The sequence below is a fragment of the Coregonus clupeaformis genome, unplaced genomic scaffold (genome assembly GCF_020615455.1).
Source record: "Coregonus clupeaformis isolate EN_2021a unplaced genomic scaffold, ASM2061545v1 scaf0043, whole genome shotgun sequence".
Lineage (NCBI taxonomy): Eukaryota > Metazoa > Chordata > Actinopteri > Salmoniformes > Salmonidae > Coregonus > Coregonus clupeaformis.
This window is the reverse complement of record NW_025533498.1, coordinates 322371-338939: the sequence shown is the minus strand read 5'-3', so window position 1 is coordinate 338939 and position 16569 is coordinate 322371. Positions and strand designations below refer to the sequence as shown.

The window sequence follows — 16569 nt, the reverse complement described above, 5'->3', positions numbered from 1 at the left end:
CGAAATGACATGGACAACTACAGAATGACAATAGGCATGGGACAATACAACACCAAAATGATTTTCCTCAATTATCTACACAATCAATGCCATGCAAATGCAATCATTACTGCTAAATTATTTGCTTTATTATATTACCTGCATTTGAAGACAGAAACCCACCCTTCTTTTGCTGTATTGTGAGACTTGGTAATTTACTGGCAAACTGATGCTCTAAGACTGAGACACCCATTGTTAATGTCCCAAAAGGCACCCTATTCCCTTTATAGAGCACTTCTTTTGACCAGGACCTATAGGGCTCTGATCAAAGGTAGTGCACTTTTGATAGGGAATAGGGTGTGATTTGGGATATTATTACCCTTGTGCGGTGGTTGTGTGTTTAGCTGCCTCTCGCCTCAGTGCTGTGAATAGCTAAACTGTATTGATCAACCATATGAAAGCTCCTGGCAGTCAGCGGTTCTGTCACAAATGGCACCCTATTCTCTTTAAAGTGCATTACTTTTTATGGGCTCTGGTCGTATGAGCCCTGGTCAAACGTAGTGCACTATAAAGGGAATAGGGTGCCATTTGGGACGTACAGTGTCCATGCAGGCCTACTACAGTAATGCTTGATGTATGCAGCATGATAATGGATGCTTCTGGTGGTAATAGAGGAGCAATTTAGGGCGCCACTAAAACCATTTCCTCTTCAATTTGGTCACTTATTAGGATTATTTTACTGTTGTGTTCATATCAAATGACAATTGCACATAGGATAATATTTGTTCAGGTCACCTTTAGCTTTGCAAAGCCGCCTTATCCCGCGAGTTTACATGAATTTAGCTGCATAGGTCACCTTTACCTTGGATTGAGCATTTACCTTGGATTTAGCATTTAGAATTGATGCAATGATTGGGAGAAGAATAGACTTCTAAATGTTGTGTTGCATAGCTTTTGCCCTGTCCTGTATTGAGGGATGTAGAATAAGTATATGTTGTAGGAAATAAACATGCCTACTACGCCGTAGGCGGGTCTAGAAGTGTTGAAGTTCAGTAATTACATTGTAGCATTGTTACATTGTTTACTTTTACGCATGCTAAATTAGGTTACATTGTAGCAGCATACAAACTCTACACTGCTAGGCTACAGTAAGTACTACATTCTAAACTCTGCCCACGTTGTCTACGCAGGAAAAGCCTTTGCGAACTCAGTGGAAAATCACCTCCGTCCGCCCTTCCCATACGCAACATATGCACCGACGTAATCAAACAAGAATAGGCAACTCCTTCCCTGAAGTAAGGAATTGAGATCCTCGACATCTGAGTGTTGCCCGTAGTACATTTGTTTTTGTAGCGGACTGTAGACTAGCCTACACGGCTTCACGCCCATTCATGCAATCCTCATCCTGCGTGCATTGACACAGGCAACATTTTCAGTGATCGTGACAGGCCAGCTTCGAAGGGAGATAGACGAGAAAATACCAAAGTACGAATCAGCCGGAACCTTTCCCGGTAAGAGTAATATAAGCTACAATGATTTAACGTAAGGTAGCATTCACTGTTGATATCATTTTTATATTAAGACATTTTGGCTTCATTTCTAGATTCGTCCGTGTTGCTCAGATAGCCTACTCAAGTGCGGAGTGGCTTTGTTGATAGTTTTTTTCTCCTACCGTAATGAACTACAGGTGCGTGAAATATGCGCACGTACCGTAGCCTATATTCTGGATGGAGGCGTGACATTACTGAGTGACCGGCGACGCAATTTGACTTTTAAATGATTTTGCATTTAGAGTGAGTGTACAAAACATCCTGTTTCCATTGATTATCCTTGAGATGTTTCTACAACTTGATTGGAGGCCACCTGTGGTAAATTATATTGATTGGACATGATTTGGAAAGGCACATACCTGTCTATATGAGGTCCCACAGTTGACCATGCATGTCAGAGCAAAAACCAAGTCGAAGGAATTGTCTGTAGAGCTCAGAGACAGGATTGTGTAGAGGCACAGACCTGGGGAAGGGAACCAAAACATTTCTGCAGCATTGAAGGTCCCCAAGAACACAGTGGCCTCCATCTTTCTTAAATGTTAGAAGTTTGGAACCACCAAGGCTCTTCGTAGAGCCGGCCGCCTGACCAAACTGAGCAATCGGGGGAGAAGGGCCTTGGTCAGGGAGGTGACCAAGAACCTGATGGTGACTCTGACAGAGCTCCAGAGTTCCTCTGTGGAGATGGGAGAACCTCCCAGAAGGACAACCATCTCTGCAGCACTCCACCAATCAGGCCTTTATGGTAGAGTGGCCAGACGAAAGCCACTCCTCAGTAAAAGGCACATGACAGCTCGCTTGGTGTTTGCCAAAAGGCACCTAAAGACTCTGACCATGAGAAACAAGATTGTCTGGTCTGATGAAACCAAGATTGAACTCTTTGGCCTGAATGCCAAGCGTCACGTCTGGAGGAAACCTGGCTCCATCCCTACGGTGAAGCATGGTGGTGGCAGCATCATGGTGTGGGGATGTTTTTCAGCGGCAGGGACTGGGAGACTAGTCAGGATCTAGGCAAAGATGAACGGAGCGAAGTACAGAGAGATCCTTGATGAAAACCTGCTCCAGAGCGCTCAGGACCTCAGACTGGGGCAAAGGTTCACCTTCCAACAGGACAACGACCCTAAGCACACAGCCAAGACAAAGCAGGAGTGGCTTCGGGACAAGTCTCTGAATGTCCTTGAGTGGCCCAGCCAGAGCCCGGACTTGAACCCGATCGAACATCACTGGAGAGACCTGAAAATAACTGTGCAGTAACGCTCCCCATCCAACCTGACAGAGCTTAAGAGGATCTGCAGAGAAGAATGGGACAAACTCCCCAAATACAGGTATGCGAAGCTTGTAGCGTCATACCCAAGAAGACTCAATGCTGTAATCGCTGCCAAAGGTGCTTCAACAAAGTACTGAGTAAAGGATCTGAATACTTATGTAAATGTGATATTTCAGTTTATTTTATTTTATAAATTAGCAAAAAATTCGAAAAACCTGTTTTTGCGTTGTCATTATGGGGTATTGTGTGTAGATTGATGAGGGGGGGAAAACGATTTAATACATTTTAGAATAAGGCTGTAACGTAACAAAATGTGGAAAAAGGCACTGTATGCCTAGTCGTGCTTGCTTTCCTGTTCTCTGTTTCAGTAACCTATTCTTGACAGTGAACCCTAGTCATATTTGAATAAGATTGTAATAAGTGTAACTCTTTTTTAAATATTTTGTCTTCAGACATCACTTGTTTTCAGGGCCACAACAGATTAACACTTTGGCTGTATTCAGTAAAAAAAAATGGGGCAACCACACAGCTGCCTCAACTTGCCCAAATGCCATAGATTGTCTTGACTTACAGCAATGAGGAGGAACCAGAAAGATCTGGCTTTTAGGCTACTGGACTTCTTTGAAGTTTTTGTATGTGGATGGATGCAGTTTGCATGTGGATAGAGTGCATGGTTTTATTAAACAGTCTAGGTTATTTCTTATTAAATGGGGATCATTCTTTTCCTTTGCAGTCAGATAGAGATGTCCTGGTTTCATTATTTGAGAGGCTATAATTAGGCATGGACCCAGAGGCAGGCCACACACACACTCACAAACTTTAAATATCAGAGTAGACCTCCCCAGGTAATTCAGTCAATTGCTTCATTATAACCCCTACAGAGTAACAGTCTTTAATGTCTTCAAGATCCTTTCCCCATTGAGAGAAGCTATGGCAGACTACTAGGCTGTGGCAAAAAAATAAATATCTTATCTGGAGAGTCAGAAGAACATTTTGTAACTCCTCAGGTCAGCCATGCCGTGGCACAACATGTTTTGGGGAAAACACCCTCTTCCAGAAACTCTGACCCCATATCTAAGGTACTATCTAATGACCCTCTAGCCTACACATAGGAATTTAATGTGTTAACCCTCTCTCTCTCGCGCTCTCTCTCAGGTCAGGTGTCAGGCAGGTATGGCTGATCTGCTGAAGCTGCTGCTGCGTGTGGCAGAGAAGGCGGCCAACGTGGCCCGCGTGTGCAGGCAGGAGGCCCCTCTCTTCCAGCTGCTGGTCCAGGAGAAGACTGGGGTGGACAAGAACAAGAAGTTTGTCCAGGACTTCAAGACGTTGGCCGATGTGGTAATCCAAGAGATGATCCGCCATGATGTTGGAGCTCAGGTAAAGGAACCAAAACACTTCACATGTTATCAGAATGAGGAGGATTTATTATATATCCCTCTCTAGTATGATAAAATGTTTTTGGCAACCCTAACCCCTCTACTGGTTTTATCCTGTTTTACCTTAGTTTCCCGAAATGATTGACCATATACAAGGAGAGGAGTCTAACCAGTTTGAAAATGGACTAGGTTAGTAGAAACGGCATCCACAATTACTATTATTACTTTGAAACATTATACAGCTACTTGGGTAATAACAGTGTTACTTACTACACAGATAGGTAAGAGCAACAATTCCACTATATAATCAAATTTTTGAATAGCACTGGACTTGTCGACTACATGTTGGCTGTGCGTGTGTGTGTGTTCATGCATGCGTCCCAGGGGAGAGTGTGATCGTCACAGTGTGTGGGACAGAGAAGGAGACGGCCACGTTGCTGGCCACGGTGCTGGACGGGGACCAGACGGCGGCGACTCTACTGGCATGTGCCATCCACCAGGACGCTACGCTCACACTCAAAGACACGGGCACAGACGACCTCCACATACCCCTCAGCCCCTCTGACCTGGGCATCTGGATCGACCCCATCGGTAATACCTGACCAGGAGTCACTATTTAAAAACCCGATTTGTTGTCTTCGTAGATATACACTACCAGTCAAAAGTTTGGACACACCTACTCATTCAAGCCTTTTTATTTATTTTTACTATTTTTTACATTGTAGAATAATAGTGAAGACATCAAAACTATGAAATAACACATATGGAATTATGTAGTAACCAAAAAAGTGTTAAACAAATCAAAATATATTTTATATTTGAGATTCTTCAAATAGCCACCCTTTGCCATCAAATTTTATTTGCCACATGCGCCGAATACAACAGGTGTAGACATTACCGTGAAATGCTTACTTACAGCCCTTAACCAACAATGCATTTATTTTGTTTAAAAAAAACTAAAATAAAACAACAACAAAAAAGTGTTGAGAAAAAAAGAGCAGAAGTAAAATAAAATAACAGTAGGGAGGCTATATACAGGGGGGTACCGGTGCAGAGTCAATGTGCGGGGGCACCGGCTAGTTGAGGTAATATGTACATGTGGGTAGAGTTAAAGTGACTATGCATAAATAATTAACAGAGGAGCAGCAGCATAAAAAGATTGGGTGGGGGGCAGTGAAAATAGTCTGGGTAGCCATGATTAGCTGGTCAGGAGTCTTATGGCTTGAGTGTAGAAGCTGTTGAGAAGCCTTTTGGACCTAGACTTGGCACTCCGGTACCGCTTGCCGTGCGGTAGCAGAGAGAACAGTCTATGACTAGGGTGGCTGGAGTCTTTGACAATTTTGAGGGCCTTCCTCTGACACCGCCTGGTATAGAAGTCCTGGATGGCAGGAAGCTTGGCCCCAGTGATGTACTGGGCTGTACGCACTACCCTCTGTAGTGCCTTGCGGTCGGAGGCCGAGCAGTTTGCCATACCAGGCGGTGATGCAACCAGTCAGGATGCTCTCGATGGTGCAGCTGTATATCTTTGAGGATCTGAGGACCCATGCCAAATCTTTTCAGTCTCCTGAGGGGGAATAGGCTTTGTTGTGCCCTCTTCACGACTGTCTTGGTGTGTTTGGACCATGATAGTTCGTTGGTGATGTGGACACCAAGGAACTTGAAGCTCTCAACCTGTTCCACTACAGCCCCTGTCGATGAGAATGGGGGCGTGCTCAGTCCTCTTTTTTTTCCTGTAGTCCACAATCATCTCCTTTGTCTTGGTCACGTTGAGGGAGAGGTTGTTATCCTGGCACCACACGGCCAGGTCTCTGACCTCCTCCCTATAGGCTGTCTCATCGTTGTCGGTGATCAGGCCTACCACTGTTGTGTCGTCGGCAAACTTAATGATGGAGTCGTGCCTGGCCATGCAGTCATGGGTGAACAGGGAGTACAGGAGGGGACTGAGCACGCACCCCTGAGGGATGACAGCTTTGCACACTCTTGGCATTCTCTCAACCAGCTTCATGAGGTAGTCACCTGGAATGCATTTCAATTAACAGGTGTTCCTTCTTAAAAGTTAATTTGTGGAATTTATTTCCTTCTTAATGCGTTTGAGCCATTTAGTTGTGTTGTGACAAGGTAGGGGGGGTATACAGAAGATAGCCCTATTTGGTAAAATACCAAGTCCATATTATGGCAAGAACAGCTCAAATAAGCAAAGAGAAACAACAGTCCATCATTACTTTTCAGACATGAAGGTCAGTCAATATGGAACATTTCAAGAACTTTGAAAGTTTCTTCAAGTGCAGTTGCAAAAACCATCAAGCGCTATGATGAAACTGGCTCTCATGAGGCCTGTCACAGGAATGGAAGACCCAGAGTGACCTCTGCTGCAGAGGATAAGTTCATTAGAGTTACCAGCCTCAGAAATTGCAGCCCAAATAAATACTTCACAGAGTTGAAGTAACAGACACATCTCAACTTCAACTGTTCAGAGGAGACTGTGTGAATCAGGCCTTCATGGTCGAATTGCTGCGAAGAAACCACTACTAAAGTACACCAATAAGAAGAAGAGACTTGCTTGGGCTAAGAAACACAAGCAATGGACATTAGACCGGTGGAAATGTGTCCTTTGGTCTGGAGTCCAAATTTGAGATTTTTGGTTCCAACCACCGTGAACGGATGATCTCCGCATGTCTAGTTCCCACCATAAAGCATGGAGGAGGAGGTGTTATGGTGTGGGGGTGCTTTGCTCGTGACACTGTCTGTGATTTAATTTAGAATTCAAGGCACACTTAACCAGCATGGCTACCACAGCATTCTGCAGCGATACGCCATCCCATCTGGTTTGGGCTTAGTGGGACTATCATTTGTTTTTTAACAGGACAATGACCCAACACACCTCCAGGCTGTGTAAGGGCTATTTGACCAAGAAGGAGAGTGATGGAGTGCTGCATCAGATGACCTGGCCACCACAATCACCCGACCTCAACCCAACTGAGTTGGTTTGGGATGAGTCGGACGTCAGAGTGAAGGAAAAGCAGCCAACAAGTGCTCAGCATATGTGGGAACTCCTTCAAGACTGTTGGAAAAGCATTCCAGGTGAAGCTGGTTGAGGGAATGCCAAGAGTTTGAAAAGCTGTCATCAAGGCAAAGCGTGGCTTAAAATATATTTGGATTTGTTTAACACTTTTTTTGGTTACTACATGATTCCATATGTGTTATTTCATTGTTTTGATGTTTTCACTATTATTCTACATAGTAGAAAATAGTAAAAATAAAGAAAAACCCTTGAATGAGTAGGTGTGTCCAAACTTTTGACTGGTTTTTCATTTTATTTTTATTTAACCTTTATTTAACCAGGTAAGCCAGTTGAGAACAAGTTCTCATTTACAACTGCGACCAGGCCAAGATCAAGCAAAGCAGTGCGATTTAAAAACAACAACACAGAGTTACATATGGGGTAAACAAAACAAAAATTCAAAAATACAACAGAAAATATATATACAGTGTGTGCAAATGTAGCAAGTTATGGAGGTAAGGCAATAAATAGGCCATAGTGCAAAATAATGAACACTGGAATGATAGATGTGCAAGAGATGATGTGCAAATAGAGATACTGGGGTGCAAATTAGCAAAATAAATAACAATATGGGGATGAGGTAGTTGGGTGGGCTAATTTCAGATGGGCTGTGTACAGGTGCAGTGATCGGTAAGGTGCTCTGACAACTGATGCTTAAAGTTAGTGAGGGAGATAAGTCTCCAGCTTCAGAGATTTTTGCAGTTTGTTCCAGTCATTGGCAGCAGAGAACTGGAAGGAATGGCGGGCAAAGGAGGTGTTGGCTTTGGGGATGACCAGTGAGATATACCTGCTGGAGCGCATACTATGGGTGGGTGTTGCTATGGTGACCAATGAGCTAAGATAAGGCGGGGATTTGCCTAGCAGCGATTTATAGATGACCTGGAGCCAGTGAGTTTGGCGACGAATATGTAGTGAGGACCAGCCAACAAGAGTGTACAGGTCACAGTGGTGTGTAGTATATGGGGCTTTGGTGACAAAACGGATGGCACTGTGATAGACTACATCCAATTTGCTGAGTAGAGTGTTGGAGGCTATTTTGTAAATGTCATCGCCGAAGTCAAGGATCGGTAGGATAGTCAGTTTTACGAGGGCATGTTTGGCAGCATGACTGAAGGAGGCTTTGTTGCGAAATAGGAAGCCGATTCTAGATTTAACTTTGGATTGGAGATGCTTAATGTGAGTCTGGAAGGAGAGTTTACAGTCTAACCAGACACCTAGGTATTTGTAGTTTACATTTACGTTTACATTTACGTCATTTAGCAGACGCTCTTATCCAGAGCGACTTACAAATTGGTGCATTCAACTTATGATAGCCAGTGGGACAACTACCTTTTTTTTCATGGGGGGGGGGTAGAAGGATTACTTTTATAATATTCCAGGTATTCCTTAAAGAGGTAGGGTTTCAAGTGTCTCCGGAAGGTGGTCACTGACTCCGCTGTCCTGGCGTCGTGGGGGAGCTTGTTCCACCATTGCGGTGCCAGAGCAGCGAATAGCTTTGACTGGGAACTGTGCTTCCGTAGAGGTAGGGGGGCTAATAGGCCAGAGGTGGATGAACGTAGTGCCCTCGTTTGGGTGTAGGGTCTGATCAGAGCCTGAAGGTAAGGAGGTGCCGTTCCCCTCACAGCTCCGTAGGCAAGCACCATGGTCTTGTAGTAGATGCGAGCCTCAACTGGAAGCCAGTGGAGTGTGCGGAGGAGCGGGGTGACATGAGAGAACTTGGGAAGGTTGAATACCAGACGGGCTGCAGCGTTCTGGATAAATTGTAGGGGTTTAATGGCACAGGCAGGGAGCCCAGCCAACAGCGAGTTGCAGTAATCCAGACGGGAGATGACAAGTGCCTGGATTACTCTATGTCAGACCCGCTGAGAGTAGTGATTCTAGTCGGGTGGGCGGGTGCCAGCAGCGTTCGATTGAAGAGCATGCATTTAGTTTTACTAGTGTTTAAGAGCAGTTGGAGGCTACGGAAGGAGTGTTGTATGGCATTGAAGCTCGTTTGGAGGTTTGTTAACACAGTGTCCAATGAAGGGCCAGATGTATACAAAATGGTCTCGTCTGCGTAGAGGTGGATCTGAGCGTCACCAGCAGCAAGAGCGACATCATTGATATACACAGAGAAAAGAGTCGGCCCGAGAATTGAACCCTGTGGCACCCCCATAGAGACTGCCATAGGTCCAGACAACAGGCCCTCCGATTTGACACATTTAATTCTATCTGAGAAGTAGTTGGTGAACCAGGCGAGGCAGTCATTTGAGAAACCAAGGCTATTTAGTCTGCCAATAAGAATGCGGTGGTTGACAGTCGAAAGCCTTGGCCAGGTCGATGAAGACTGTACTGTACGTGGAATGATATTATGAATAATGTTAGAAGGGATGTGTGAGCACTGAGCAGATCCACTTATTGTATGGTGTAAATACTACACAAACGCCAGGGAATAGATTTTTCCTTGTCCTTTCACACTGTTTATTCACATATGAATTGTAGTAACACTACATGAGCAAAAGTATGTGGACACCTGCTCGTCGAACATCTCATTCCAGAATCATGGGTATTAATATGGAGTTGGTCCCCCCTTTGCTGCTATAACAGCCCCCCCCTTTGCTGCTATAACAGCTATAACAGCCACTCTTATGGGAAGGCTTTCCACTAGATGTTGGAACATTGCTGCAGGGACTTGCTTCCATTCAGCCACAAGAGCATTAGTGAGGTCGAGCACTGATGTTGGGCGATTAGGCCTGGCTCGCAGTCGGCATTCCAATTCATCTCAATGGAGTTGAGGTCAGGGCTCTGTGCAGGCCAGTCAAGTTCTTCCACACCGATCTCGACAAACCATTTCTGTATGGACCTCGCTTTGTATATGGGGGCATTGTCATGCTGAAACAGGAAAGGGCCTTCCCCAAACTGTTGCCACAAAGTTGGAAGCACAGAATCGTGTAGAATGTCATTGTATGCTGTAGCATTAAGATTTCCCATCACTGGAACTAAGGGGCCTAGCCCGAACCATGAAAAACAGCCCCAGACCATTATTCCTCCTCCACCAAACTTTACAGTTGGCACTACGCATTCGGGCAGGTAGCGTTCTCCTGGCATCTGCCAAACCCAGATTCGTCCGTCGGACTGCCGGATGGTGAAGCGTGATTCATCACCCTAGAGAAAGTGTTTCCACTGCTCCAAAGTCCAATGGCGGCGAGCTTTACACCACTCCAGCCGACGCTTGGCATTGCGCATGGTGATCTTAGGCTTGTCTGCGGCTGCTCGGCCATGGAAACCCATTTGATAAAGCTCACGACGAACAGTTATTGTGCTGAAGTTGCTTCCAGAGGCAGTTTGGAACTTGGGAGTGAGTTTTGCAACTGAGAACAGATTAATTTTATGCGCTACGCACTTCAGCACTCGGCGGTCCCGTTCTGTGAGCTTTTGTGGCCTACCACTTCGCGGCTGAGCCGTTGTTGCTCCTAGACGTGTCCACTTCACAATAACAGCACTTACAGTTGACCGGGACAGCTCTAGCAGGGCAGAAATTTTACGAACTGACTTGTTGGAAAGGTGGCATCCTAGCTGAAGTGGAAAGTTACTGAGCTCTTCAGTAAGGCCATTCTACTGCCAATATTTGTCTATGGAGATTGCATGGCTGTGTGCTCGATTTTATACACCTGTCAGTAACAGGTGTGGCTGAAATTGCCGTATCCACTAATTTGAAGGGGTGTCCACATACCTTTGTGTGTGTGTGTGTGTGTGTGTGTGTGCATGTATATACATTGGGGAGAACAAGTATTTGATACACTGCCGATTTTGCAGGTTTTCCTACTTACAAAGCATGTAGAGGTCTGTAATTTTTTATCATAGGTACACTTCAACTGTGAGAGATGGAATCTAAAACAAAAATCCAGAAAATCAAATTGTATGATTTTTAAGTAATTCATTTGCATTTTATTGCATGACATAAGTATTTGATACATCAGAAAAGCAGAACTTAATATTTGGTACAGAAACCTTTGTTTGCAATTACAGTGATCATACGTTTCCTGTAGGTCTTGACCAGGTTTGCACACACTGCAGCAGGGATTTTGGCCCACAGACCTTCTCCAGATCCTTCAGGTTTCGGGGCTGTCGCTGGGCAGTACGGACATTCAGCTCCCTCCAAAGATTTTCTATTGAGTTCAGGTCTGGAGACTGGCTAGGCCACTCCAGGACCTTGAGATGCTTCTTACGGAGCCACTCCTTAGTTGCCCTGCCTGTGTGTTTCAGGTCAATGTCATGCTGGAAGACCCAGCCACGACCCATCTTCAATGCTCTTACTGAGGGAAGGAGGTTGTTGGCCAAGATCTCGCAATACATGGCCCCATCCATCCTCCCCTCAATATGGTGCAGTCGTCCTGTCCCCTTTGCAGAAAAGCATCCCCAAAGAATGATGTTTCCACCTCCATGCTTCACGGTTGGGATGGTGTTCTTGGGGTTGTACTCATCCTTCTTCTTCCTCCAAACTTTAGACCAAAAAGCTCTATTTTTGTCTCATCAGACCACATGACCTTCTCTCATTCCTCCTCTGGATCATCCAGATGGTCATTGGCAAACTTCAGACGGGCCTGGACATGCGCTGGCTTGAGCGGGGGGACTTTGCGTGCGCTGCAGGATTTTAATCCATGACGGCGTAGTGTGTTACTAATGGTTTTCTTTGAGACTGTGGTCCCAGCTCTCTTCAGGTCATTGACCAGGTCCTGCCGTGTAGTTCTGGGCTGATCCCTCACGTTCCTCATGATCATTGATGCCCCACGAGGTGAGATCTTGCATGGAGCCCCAGACCGATGGTGATTGACCGTCATCTTGAACTTCTTCCATTTTCTAATAATTGCGCCAACAGTTGTTGCCTTCTCACCAAGCTGCTTGCCTATTGTCCTGTAGCCCATCCCAGCCTTGTGCAGGTCTACAATTTTATCCCTGATGTCCTTACACAGCTCTCTGGTCTTGGCCATTGTGGAGAGGTTGGAGTCTGTTTGATTGAGTGTGTGGACAGGTGTCTTTTATACAGGTATCGAGTTCAAACAGGTGCAGTTAATACAGGTAATGAGTGGAGAACAGGAGGGCTTCTTAAAGAAAAACTAACAGGTCTGTGAGAGCCGGAATTCTTACTGGTTGGTAGGTGATCAAATACTTATGTCAAGCAATAAAATGCAAATTAATTACTTAAATATCATACAATGTGATTTTCTGGATTTTTGTTTTAGATTCCGTCTCTCACAGTTGAAGTGTACCTATGATAAAAATTACAGACCTCTACATGCTTTGTAAGTAGGAAAACCTGCAAAATCGGCAGTGTATCAAATACTTGTTCTCCCCACTGTATATATATATGTTGTTTCTATGTGTTTGGTTGTCGTTCAGATGCCACTAGCCAGTACATTGAGGGTCGTGAGGAGGTGGTGGAGGAGGGCCGTCTCTGTCCTTCAGGTCTGCAGTGTGCCCTGGTTCTGATTGGGGTATACCTCCGAGCCACTGGGGAACCAGTCATGGGGGTCATCAACCAGCCCTTCAACCAGAAAGACCCAACAGGGTGAGACTATTTCTTTTCTATTATTTCTCTATTTTCTTTCTCTCTGAATTCTTGGGAAGGGCTTGTAAGTAAGCATTTCACTGTTAGTCTACACCTGTTGTTTACGAAGCATGTGACAAATAAATTTGGATTTTACTGTAGAACCAGAACAGCAATAATTTTGACACCAGGGTTAGGGTCAATGCTATTTAAGTTGTCGATTTAAATGACCATTTCTTTCCAATTTAAGTATTGGAAAAAGTAATTTCATTTTCAATTACTATTTTCAATCCACTTACTGAATTGACTGAATTTAAATAGAGTTAACCCTGTCTGACACAGAAATAACATACTCAGTAATGCTCAGTTCTCACCAACAAAGCTGTCTTTTAATTACATTTGTTTGATGTGATGTGCGTATTTGTTGCAGCTGGAAGGGGAAGCATTTCTGGGGTGTGTCATGTGGGAGCGTCAAAGCCTGCTCGGTGCTCCGACCTAAAGACAGACCTGCAGAGAGTCCAGGACTATCAGTGGTGCTGAGCTCCAGTGAGAAGCAGGTGGTGAAGGAGGCCTTGGCCCCTCTGTGTGGGCCTGACAGGCTGATGTACGCCTCGGGGGCCGGATACAAGATCCTGTGTGTGATCCTGGGCCTGGCTGACGTCTATGTCCTTTCCGAGGGCAGCACCTTCAAGTGGGACTCCTGCGGCCCCCATGCCCTGCTCCTTGCACTTGGTGGGGGAATGCTGGACCTTAAAGAGTGCCTCCGCTCCGGCCACTGTGAGGGGGGGCACCATGACCAGGGGGAACTGACCTACCACCAATCCCACTCAGAGAGCCCTGGGGCAGACCGCTGGGCCAACCAGGGGGGCCTGGTGGCCTACCTAGACTGGAAAATGCTCCATATGGTTATTGGGGAACTGAAGGGCAAGTTTTAAAAGAAGAGGCATTGATGATTGTGAAGGGCACAAGTATCTGTATTATTGCTTATAGGGCCGTGCTGCTTAATATGTCAGTTTTTGGAGGAGCTGTGTTGTTTAAAAAAAATTTTTATCGACTATGCTGTCCAAGTTATTTTTGAAAAGCTAGATGTATATGCAAATGTTAATATATAGTAAGGAATGTAAACATGTTAAACTGTACCTACAGTAGCTGGTATGTTAAAGGTGTTTTGTAAAAGATTAAGCTGCATCTAACTTTTACAGTTATTGGTTTTCTCATTGACAGGAAGCGTGTTGGTGGCAAGCAAATCTAACTTCAGGAAAGACCTGAGTGCTGTTTTTGAAGTAAAACTTATTCCAAAGCAAGATAATCAGAATTGAGATACTGGTATGAACGGGAACAAGCATGGTTCAGGGAACAGTAGCACACACTGCACAGCTGAAACATGCTTTTTGTCTTGGTCATACCAAAATGTGGCACATGGCAATAACCCTGCTTTTGATTGGTTAAGGATCTCTGCTGGACCGGAATATCACTTGATGGCCTAGTTGAAGTTGTGAAGTGGTGGGACAGGGTGACGTTTACTAAATATCCAAAGTGTCTCCCTCTTAACAGAAGCACTAATGGTGTGTGAGAGGCGCGAGAGCAGAGAGAACTCAAATAAGCCGGCTTCTGGGAATCTGCAGCGGCCCAGAAAAGGCCTTTTATGGAAAAGAGGTGCATTCTACACCGTTTCAATAGCTCTAGCTGTATGACTAAGGATAAGTAAGGGAAGAGGATGGAAAAACACATGAGGTGCAGCAATGAACACTATCCCCCGTTTCATTGTTGGTTTACTGTAAATGAAGGATTAAACCCCTTTTGAAGGAATGGAGGGGAAATGTCAAGTAGCCAGGCTAGTGGATTTCTGGAGCTAAAGTAGAATTCAGGAGTATTTAAACTCAGTCAGGTACTCCATTTATAGAATAAAAAATTACGGGATTAGGTTTGTTCAACATACAGTACCAGTCAAAAGTTTGGACACGCCTACTCATTCAAGGGTTTTTATTTTTACTATTTTCTACATTGTAGAATAATAGTGAAGACATCAAAACTATGAAATAACACATATGGAATCATGTAGTAACCAAAAAAGTGTTAAACAAATCAAAATATTTTATATTCTTAAAAGTAGCCATCCTTTGCCTTGATGACAGCTTTGCAAACTCTTGGCAGTCTCTCAACCAGCTTCATGAGGTAGTCACCTGGAATGCTTTCCAATGGTCTTGAAGGAGTTCCCACATATGCTGAGCACTTGTTGGCTGCTTTTCCTTCACTCTGCAGTCCAACTCATCCCAAACCATCTCAGTTGGGTTGAGGTCAGGTGAGTGTGGAGGCCAGGTCATCTGATGCAGCACTCCATCACTCTCCTTGGTTAAATAGCCCTTACACAGCCTGGATGTGTGTTTAGGGTCATTTTCCTGTTGAAAAACAAATGATAGTCCCACTAAACGCAAACCAGATGGGATGGTGTATCGCTGCAGAATGCTGTGGTAGCCATGCTGGTTAAGTGTGCCTTGAATTCTAAATAAATCACTGACAGTGTCACCAGCAAAGCACCATCACACCACCTCCTCCATGCTTCACGGTGGGAACCACATGCGGAGATAATCCGTTCATCTACTCTGTCTCACAAAGACACAGCGGTTGGAACCAGAAATCTCAAATTTGGACTCATCAGACCAAAGGACAGATTTCCACCAGTCTAATGTCCATTGCTCGTGTTTCTTGGCCCAAGCAAGTCTCTTCTTCTTATTGGTGTACTTTAGTAGGGGTTTCTTTGCAGCAATTCGACCATGAAGGCCTGATTCACGCAGTATCCTCTGAACAGTTGATATTGAGATGTCTGTTACTTGAACTCTGTGAGGCATTTATTTGGGCTGCAATCTGAGGTGCAGTTAATTGCCTATTTCTGAGGCTGGTAACTAATGAACTTATCCTCTGCAGCAGAGGTAACTCTGGGTCTTCCTTTCCTGTGGCGGTCCTCATGAGAGCCAGTTTCATCATAACGCTTGATGGTTTTTGCGACTGCACTTGAAGAAACTTTAAAAGTTCTTGAAATGTTCCAGATTGACTGATCTTCATGTCTTAAAGTAATTATGGACTGTCAGTTCTCTTTGCTTATTTGAGCTGTTCTTGCCATAATATGGACCTACCAAATAGGGCTATCTTCTGTATACCAACCCTACCTTGTCACAATACAACTGATTGTCTCAAACGCATTAAGAAGGAAATAAATTCCACAAATTAACTTTTAACAAGGCACACCTGTTAATTGAAATGCATTCCAGGTGACTACCTCATGAAGATGGTTGAGAGAATGCCAAGAGTGTGCAAAGCCGTCAAGGCAAAGGGTGGCTACTTTGAAGAATCTCAAATATATAATATATTTTAACACTTCTTTGGTTACTACATTCCATATGTGTTATTTCATAGCTTTGATGTCTTCACTATTATTCTACAATGTAGATAATAGTACAAATAAAGAAAAACCCTGGAATGAGTAGGTGTGTCCAAACTTTTGACTGGTACTGTAAGTCAACCTGTCCTGTACCAAGGGTGTGGTGTGGAGATTCATTTGGATTATTTTCCACAACTATCACCTGCAGCTGCACCACTTCATTGGCACACCCAATAATCTATTGGGATACGGTCCAAAGTGGTTGTCATTACTAAATGTTACTGTCCTGGCTGTCTATGGCCTTCCATCAGAAAAGCAGGACAGCTACCCAGGACTGTGTTGTGGACCACTTGTGTATAAAGATGGGTTTGATCTACTGTATGTTTAAAATGAGTGTGTTGTAAAACGCAATTTCTTGGTTGTGCTCCAGAAG

The 16569-nt window shown here is 44.5% G+C and overlaps 1 protein-coding gene across 1 annotated transcript; it reads left to right on the top strand.

Moving 5' to 3' along the window:
- The first annotated feature begins 1120 nt into the window (after positions 1-1120).
- On the top strand, positions 1121-14648 carry LOC121578572 (inositol polyphosphate 1-phosphatase). Its single transcript, XM_041892940.2, has 6 exons — positions 1121-1490; positions 3949-4170; positions 4298-4358; positions 4554-4760; positions 12610-12778; positions 13188-14648. Exons 2-6 carry the CDS (start codon positions 3967-3969, stop codon positions 13690-13692), a joined length of 1146 nt encoding a protein of 381 aa, XP_041748874.1. The 5' UTR covers positions 1121-1490; positions 3949-3966; the 3' UTR covers positions 13693-14648.
- The last annotated feature ends 1921 nt before the right edge of the window (positions 14649-16569 follow it).